General features: G+C 46.5%; 1 protein-coding gene across 2 annotated transcripts; it reads right to left on the reverse strand.

Moving 5' to 3' along the window:
* Window positions 1-1008: 1008 nt before the first annotated feature.
* Window positions 1009-3262, reverse strand: phox2a (paired like homeobox 2A). Of its 2 annotated transcripts, none has more exons than XM_076146464.1 (3): window positions 3040-3262; window positions 1601-1788; window positions 1009-1503 (listed from the first exon to the last, which is right to left on the reverse strand). In XM_076146464.1, exons 1-3 carry the CDS (start codon window positions 3260-3262, stop codon window positions 1009-1011), a joined length of 906 nt encoding a protein of 301 aa, XP_076002579.1. The 2 variants fall into 2 exon arrangements, with proteins under 2 accessions (XP_076002579.1, XP_076002578.1); XM_076146463.1 differs by having other exon boundaries at window positions 1009-1520; window positions 1588-1788; window positions 3040-3253.
* Between the last annotated feature and the right edge of the window lie 5870 nt (window positions 3263-9132).

Consider the following 9132-nt stretch of genomic DNA (forward strand, 5'->3'; position numbering starts at 1 on the left):
CATTTGAGGAAGATTAAAAATGCTTCACTGCTGTGTGTGTGTGTGGAGGGACGGAGGGATGAGTCCTGCACCAACTGGAACAAAGTGTCCACTGTTTGACGTAATGATGGACGGACTGAATACCACTGGTGGGGCAGAGGAGGACGGGGACTTGGAGGGGGGGCTCGTCTGGACCCGGACACCCTAATTGGATTTTTGGGCTGCCCTGCTCTGCTCAGCAAAGAGGCGGGGCTTCCCTTCTAGTGGGGTTAAGGGGGTGGGTGGGGGGGGTCTGTGTGTCAGGGGCTCACAGGAAGTTGTGCTTGCTGGTAAGAGTTGAAATTTGTTTAGGTTTTTTTGTTTCCCCCAGCAGAGCCTGGGGGCCCCGGGGCCGCCTGCTGTTTGGCTTTCTGCTTTAAAAAACCTACAGTACCTGACTGCCATTCACACCCGGGGGGCCAATCAGTGCACACTGGGTGCTATGGAAAGTGTGTGTGTGTGTGTGTGGGTATGTGTGAATAGGATTGTGTTTTTTTGAAGGGAGCCAAATACACAAATATTTGAGATTTTAAATGTTGATGTCAGGTAATTGGCAGACTTGAAAGCCAATATAAGAACATGTTTATATCATGAAGTGTATATGTTTGTGTCTCCAGGGTTTGAGTCCTCAAGGTGTCCAGTCAGAGGTGAGAGTGTGTGTCACATGCACGGGAGCATTTTGAATCCTTATGGTGTAAGAATGAGTAGGCCGACCTTTGTGTGTGTGTGTGTGTGTGTGTGTGTGTGTGTGTGTGTGTGTGGATGGGGGGGCAGATACCAGCAGGACAAAGGGCTTCACTCAACTACAACAGTGAATTCTGGGTTATAATGGACGAGTCCTGACTCTCTCCACAAAACCTTCTTACTGTTCCAGAAGACCACACAATGTCTCTCTGTCTCTGTCTCTATCCCTCTCTCTCTCTCTCCCTCTCTCTTTCTCTCTCTCTCTCTTGCTTTCTCTCTCTCTCTCTATGTGTGTGTGTGTGTGCTTCAGAACAGGTTTGTCTTGATGGCCGGGTTGGGTTTTCTGTGGAAGGAGGACAGGACTCCAGCAAAGGGCCCGGTCATACTGTCCGCCGGCTGCCAGGCCTTCAGAATCTCCTGAGTCTGGGCAGCGGGCTGGGCCACGGCCGGGTTGGAGGGCCCCAGGTTGGACCAGCTGGGCGGCTTCAGGCCTTGGAGGACCGGAGAGGTGGAGGTGTTGACGTAGCCGCTGTTGGCCGGAGCCGGGCTGGGGCTCAGGCTGGCCGGGCTGCCCATGTTCCCGTTGGCCGAGCCCGGCAGGGAGGCGGTGCTGTCGGGCGTGGGGCTGCAGGTGGACTCTTTGGACTCGTCGTCGTCCGAGGAAGATCTGGCCTCTCCGCCCTTCTTCCCCCCGGAGCTGCTGGTGTTGCCGCTGCCCGTGGTGCCGGCGGGGTTATTGGCTTTGGCGTTGGCTGCTCGCTCCTGCTTACGGAACTTAGCACGCCTGTTCTGAAACCACACCTGGAAATACACACAGACGCCATGTTGACATTAGATAGATGGATGGATGAGTAGACAGACAGGTGGATGGATGGATGGATGGATGGGGTCCTCTCACCTGTACCCGGGCCTCTGTCAGGTCTATCTTCAGCGCCAGCTCCTCCCTGGTGTAGATGTCAGGGTAGTGTGTCTCAGCAAACACCCGCTCCAGCTCCTTCAGCTGGGAGGAAGTGAACGTGGTCCGGATGCGCCGTTGCTTCCGCTTCTCGTTCAGACCGGAGGGGTCCGAGAAAAACTTGTAGGGCACTGAGAGAAGAACACGTGATCAGCCTCCAGCTCGAAAACGGCACACACACACACACACTCAGGCCCGTTTACTGCGCCATCAGGCCTCAAACCGCTTGGTGACTCAACCAATTACTTTGATCAACATTATAAAATATTTCAGTTCGATCAGCGAGTATTACAGGTTGATTTTGTGACCGTTTTCTTTGTGATTTATACGTTAATGTTTGAATAGTTATAATGTTCAAAATCTTAATTATAGAATTCTAATAGTTCATATCTACATGAACACACAGCGGAGGATCAGATAATAAAACCTGTGACAGATTTATGTGAGATAATGTGTTTATGTTATATGACGAGAACATTTTGTCATTGTCATTGTCCTGCTGCATGTCAGTAGCCTGGAAAAGATCAATAAGAACAATTTCGTTATAAAAATGGTCTTGAAATTGAAATCTAAAAAAAAGATTTTTTAAATCTCAATCGTTATTATTCTTTTACATTATTGACACACTAAAGGTGGTTAGTCTAATAAGACAAAACAAATAATCAAATATATTCTACTGTTATTTATGGAATTGTAAAATAACAAAATAATGATTTACACTGAAAAATACAAACGTTTATATGTTCGATCCGTCCAGAAGGAGCGCTCAGTGTCAAATACATTAATATAATTATTTACAACTCATTAATTCAAATTGAATTTGAGGATCTTCGGTAGATATTCGAACAGTTCAATTATGAGGACGCAAAATCCTATTAGAAAGAAAATCAGAGCGATAAATCTATTAAAAACGAAAACAATATTACTGTTCACAAATAATAAAATAATAAAATATGACTGTGAATATTTTGTAAGATTGCTAGTCGAGAGCGTTAATGGACCCTAATCACAATAACGATATAACCAACAGGTAGCCGTGTGTGTGTGTGTGTGTGCGTGAGAGAGAAAGAGAGATTTCGATTTGGGCGTCATTATTGTTATCATTATTATTAGTCGAAGTCATCGTATTGAAATTATCTGACAGTCCTGTGATTTATCAAAATCATACTCCTATTGTCCAGAAATCCACATTCTTCTGTGTCCTAAATTTATAACAATGCGTTAATATGCAAATGTTGTTGATCCTCCTTCGTTTTTACATATTTTTGCTCAGCTGAAATCAAGTCAATTAAACAGAAAAATCATTGAAGATCTAAATAAACCAACGCTTTAGCTCCAATACGTCACATTAATCAACAGGATTGTAGAGTGCAGGTGTGTACCGGAGGAGTAAGGCGTGGGCTGGTGCTCCCGCAGGGCTCCCAGCGTGCAGCTGGCCGTGCTGAGCGGGGTGCAGCCCGGGTTGGAGAACGGGCCGCTCCGGATCGGGTTGTACTGGAAGGAGCTGGCCTGGCTGCACGAGCTGAAGTCCGCGTACGCCGACGCTTCCATGGCCGCCATGCAGGAGTCATAGGAGTTCAGGTAGGAGTAATCCATCTTATACATGGAGGTCACGGCCAGTGGAGCCCCCCGGTCTGCACTAACGGCGAGGTGAGTCTCGGAGTCCGCCCGGTGCAGGAGGTTCTCTCGGTCTCTGTCTCACAGGCTGAAGGCTGAGCGGAACTCCAAAGTCCTGTGATCTGTGCAGAATAAATCCAGCCGCTCTCTGCTCGCTGCTCTGTGGTCTGCTCTGCTCTGCTCTCCGCTCTGTGCTGTGCTCTGCTCGCCGCTCTGTGCGCTGCTCTGTGCTCCTCTCTGCTCTCTGCTGCTTCTCCCTGCTGCTCTCCTCTCCCTCTGCGCTCGCGCTCCGTTTGACAGCGCGCTGTGCGGCTCGCGCAGTGTTTATAATAAACTTGGCAGAGCGCGAGACAATAGCGAGGCGGTGGTCTTGTTTCCATGACAATGCCTCGCGGCCATCACTGGAGGGGGAGGAGGAGGAGGGAGAGCAGTGAGTGCGCGCGCGGACAGGGTCTGCCCCCCCCTCACCCCCCTCTCGCACCGCCCACGCGCTTCAGAAACAGCAGCTCGAGCTCGCAGGTGTGAGCTCGAGCTGCAGCTCACAAACCAATGACTTTTTCGTTTAAAAAGCTTCTAAAGTGACGGATTTGTGTGTTTCTGACACGGTATCAGCCTTCAGCACGAGCTGATATGACCGAACACGGATACTACAAACCACAAATCTACTGCTTACTTACTCATTAGCATAAGTGCTTACAAAAGACAAACTCAGAGACATTTTGGGACAGGACTCGTGCTATTATTATCGCAGTTTTTTTAAATGTATTGTTTTAATAGTAGTTTTAATCGCACAATTAAACAACTATGCCCTTTTTTCCAGCAGTGAGTTCTGATTCAAGCCTGTTGAACGCGGAGCTAGAATACCATATATTAACATGTGTATTGGTACATGATAAATAAATAGATAAATAAATAAAATTACACGAAATATGTGGGGATCGTTGTTCTGCAGAGGACACACAAAAATGTCCTATAAAGAGAGGGGACACATAAAGGACCGTGTCTCTGTCACTGTTCGACTGTTCGATCATTCGTTGCAGTATCTTATATTCCTCTACAAATTATTAGTTTTTGGCTTAATTACGCTCAATTAACTGTGGTTCAAATGCAGCCTGTGCAGATGGATAAAGTGCCAAATAATGATCCAAACCCGAATAAAGTGCTTCCGCCGTGTTTCAGAACAGCCTGAGAGAGAAACCTGCCTTTGCTTTTGAGCCTCAGAAGTCTTTATGTGAGGGAAAACGTCCAGATGTGACGGTGATTGGTGAGATTAAAAGCTTTGATTTGATTCCGATCACTTTTACGAAGATGTCACCAGAGCGAGCGTCAGTGTGATGTATAGGACTGGAGAGGGAAGAGCTGCTGTGCCGGAGATAACCGAGCAACTACGACAGGATAACCGTAAACGCATTGACGCCCCATAAATTGGTTTAAGTTTATTGTTCAGTGTCATACAATGTGATAAGTCATATCCCACACGGCCCCATCACACACACACACACACACACACACACACCGGCAGGCAGGCAAGAAGCTCCTCGCGCGTTTTTTCCCCAAATCTGGGTCCATTTCGAGCGTTTCACCGCCTTTTCAGTGGAATTAAGAGGCTTTTTATTAGCGCGTAAAATCCATCAAATAACATCAGCCGCAAACCAAAATTACATCCACGCGAGAAAATTATTAAGTTTGTCTGGTGTTTTGCTATACAGCCGTGATATAATAATATAATATAATGTAATATAATGGATCTGAGCGCGCGCTGCTGTTATCAATGCTTGACCAGAGGCGAGTGATGATGCCCCTTAATGTCATTAACCACACACACACACACACACACACACACACACACACACACACACACACACACACACACACACACACACACACACACACACACACACACACACACACACTGCGCCGCGTTCACGTTAAAGTCTGACTCGATTAAACTAGAAATAAGAATTAATAATAAGATTTGGTTAAAGCGTTTATTGTGTGGCGATGCTGTGAGGTGTGTGTGTGTGTGTGTGTGTGTGTGTGTGTGTGTGTGTGTGTGTGTTTGTGTGTACATGGAGACATTTATATGTTCCAGATGTTTCTCCTCTTCTGATGCTGGAGGTCCACACCTGTATGGATGCAGAAGATAACTGAGGGATTATGAGGCTCATATCTGATTTCTTCACCCAATCGGTTGCTTTTGGAGATGCAGTTATTGCTATTTTATATAGAGATTTGAATTGTAATTAATGCAAATATTTGAAATGAGATTGACATAAATCAGTGAATCAGAGCATCAAGCCAACCGAGATCCTCAGCAAGAAGCATCTGAAGACTTTACAATGACAACAAAAATGGAAGATAATTTAGTACTTAAATATAAATATGAGACAGTGACGAGCAGGCCTGGACTGTAAGATACTAATATCTTACCGCATGAAAAATAACCTTTCGCAGCTCTAAGTGTCTCAAGTGTTCGTGTAGGACTTTAGATTGACGTGTGATGGCCCAGTGATGGCCCCCGGGCCGTCTGTTGTGCCCCTCCGTCCAGTCTGCCGGGTTCAGAGGTGAGTTTACCGAAAACCTTTAAACAGTTTCAAAGTTAAACTACATCCAAGCTGTTTCTGTCTGCTCTTGCCTCCCCCCTTGAAAAAAAAGAGCATCCAGAGCGACCCTGGCTCTGCGCTCTATAAGCATTCCACCCTCTAATCCCTTCAAAGCGCGGCCCCGGTCTCTTCCAGGGCTGCTAATCCGCCCTATAGTGCTCCTGCGCGGGGGGAGACTCCTCCTCATGAGGGGGCTTTAACTTTGGACTTTTACATTCATGGGGCGATTTGACGGAAACAGTAACGGGGATCTTTGGCATTCATGACGTCTGAGTCAACACCGGGGACACAATGGGGCCCCTAGAAAGTCCCCGAAGGCCCCTGAGAGAGGGACCCCGGCTACAGGGATTATTGAGTTATTGAGGAACACTTAAACCTTATGGACCCACTTTGCATATCTGTGTCTCATTTGTAATCAGAATTACCATGAAGTTATCAAATCTATCTGGAATCTATTATTCTAGTGTCTCTATAGCGACACAAGACACGGTCATATTCAATATCACACTTAGAAATGACATGATATGATATAAAAACCCTGGAAGATGACGTAATAATAATGATATTATAGTTTATTCCCATATAGAAAAATTGGAGGAGATTATAGACCAATGGAGGTAGAATCCATCCATTATACATCCCATAATATAACCTGCTAATCTGTCCTGTTTAATGGCCACAATAAATTACTATAATTATTATCAAATAGGTGCTAATGTATATTCTGATTCAATACGTAAACATTCAGATTGTAAACAATTTAAGGGGTTTTCCAACAAGAACGAAACAGAATCAATCAATCAATTGGTGCCTCATCATCATCATTAGGTACATCAGGACCAGCACGTGTGTGTGTGTGTGTGTGTGTGTGTGTGTGTGTGTGTGTGTGTGTGTGTGAAAGGGGGGGGGGGGGGGGGTGTATGATTGATGGATGGTGGTGATGGAGAGATGCTGTTAGACAGACTCTGGATAAGGGATGAGTAAAGGATGACACCGCCGTATAGAGAAAGACCCCGCGGGAGGCCCAGTGCGGGATCTGTCCGTGGTGGTCCGGAGCTGTCAGTCAACAACACGGCAGAGCCCGCAGAGCCCGCATACGGCCGCTCCATCCATCACCGGAGGAACATACACATCCCGGTGCGTCCAAAGCTGCTCCCTGCCCCGGCCTGCAGCCGCGCTTTGATCCGATCCTCCACGTCTCAATCTCGGGCTGAGATTGAGAGCTGAACCTGCAGGATTCATGCTCGGCTATAAACAGGAAATATATGAGAGATTCACACTTTTAAATATGAATAAATAAGTGTTTTAAAATGAGTATAATTCGTTTTCATTTTGCTGAATAACATTTTGCTTCTTTGAATTATCTGATTATAACATTTCGATTATTCATTTAATATGAAGTGGTTTTGTTTCTGTAAGTAACTTCAATAATCAATCGTTACTCTTTTGTCGATCCTTTCACAATAAAATACCACAATAACTCCAATTCCCTCACGTGTGCATTGATCAGTGTGTCATGTAGAATGTGTCGTCTCATCGCCCCTTTCGTCTCAACACACTCACTTCACCGGGAGGTCGATTTGATTGCTTATGAAATAAAATAAAATAAAAATAAATATCCTTCGTGTCACAGGCCTGCGTCTGAGCAGCAGCACAGCTTGGCGGCGTGCATTTGATTTAGCGGGTGATGGATGAAAGAAGGTGCAGGAGGGGGGCTGGGCCTGGGTAGTGTGTGTGTGTGTGTGTGTCGGTGCTCCGGTGCCTGCATTTCAATCCTGCAATTACCGGAATGTACCGTGACGCTCCGGCTTGGAGACACCGTGCGCGTCTGAACAGGTTAGAGACCGAGCAGCAGGCATGCAGCGCGGCCTGCACCACCCGAGCCACTGGTGTCGAGGCCCGGAGTAACATCAACTGGTTAAGCAGAACAATTCTATGCATCATTTTACAGACTCATGAACAGACAATACATCTGAATGCAGTGGTTTTAAAACAAAAGGACTCTAGGTGATATAGAGGGGAAATACATTACACTTCAAAATAAATGCCTGAATAAATACCTAGTTCAAACGACATGACAAATTGTGAAAATAACCACAACCGAATGAATCTACTACATTTTAGACCAAATATACACCATAAAGGGGTTTGCAGTGCATGTTTACATTGTTATCATCAATGAAGCTGGCCAGCAGCCTCATCCCTTGATGATAATCTTGTCTTTCAAGTATACATATAGATCTAAATACTTAAAATAAAAATGAGAGGGTTTCCATTTCTAACAGCATGCAAATCTTTTTTTAAATGTCTTAACTCCACGGGGGACCCCCTGACCACCATGGGGCCCTGGGCAGCCCAGCACTGTGTGATGGATGCAGCAGACTGTAGCAGAGTGGACTCACACAGGCTCATATCTGCTCACCAATGCATCAGAATGCGGCCCGTTACATCCGCATACACTAACTAATCAACCAAAAACACGCGCGTTAATGCCGTACCAACATCAGCTCAACATTACGACATTCATCACCAAAACTCTGCAGCTGTTGCCATGGTTATTCATATGCCTCGTGCATCTCTCCGCCGCAGCACGCGCGGACCTGTATTAGCCTAATGGATAGCGGCATGTTACTTAAAAAAGAAGCTTTTTAGAATAAAAAAACAACACACACACACACACACACACACACAGGTCCCGAGAGACCGCGCGCGCACGTCATCACGCGCGCGCCCTCAGACACAGACACACTCACACACACACACAGACACACACGCACACGGCACAGCTGGCGGCGCGCAGGAGAGCTCCTCCAAACAGGCTAATTAGATCTGCAGCTCTGGCCCTGCGCTCTGAAAGCAGCCCAGCGGCGGGCCGCGCCGAGCTGTGGAAACTTAATTGAATTAAATTCCCTCTAAACTAATTAGGCTGCAATCTGCCACGCGAGCTGTCCCTGAGCAAGGTTCGAATTAGGCGGAATGGATTTGTTCCTTTTCTTTAAAAGAAAGGAGGACAGACTGGTGTGTTTTGGAGGGCTCCTTTATTTGTCTTTTATGCTAATTCTCCCAGGGGACCGACCGTCACGTGACTGCTTTGCGGTAACCGGGCGTGCGTGCGTGCATCCGGTGCACGCGCGCACGGACGCCGGTTTGTCCCATAGCACGGGCACGCGCGGAGTCTCGTGTTTTTTTAATCGTGTAATTTTAAGGGCCCGGATTGAGAATTATTATTGATATTCCAACAAATGAGTTTAACGC

This window comes from Genypterus blacodes, unplaced genomic scaffold, assembly GCF_046128005.1.
Source record: "Genypterus blacodes isolate CSIRO-AG114 ecotype Tasmania unplaced genomic scaffold, CSIRO-AGI_Gbla_v1 ptg000032l_1, whole genome shotgun sequence".
Taxonomy (NCBI): Eukaryota; Metazoa; Chordata; class Actinopteri; order Ophidiiformes; family Ophidiidae; genus Genypterus; species Genypterus blacodes.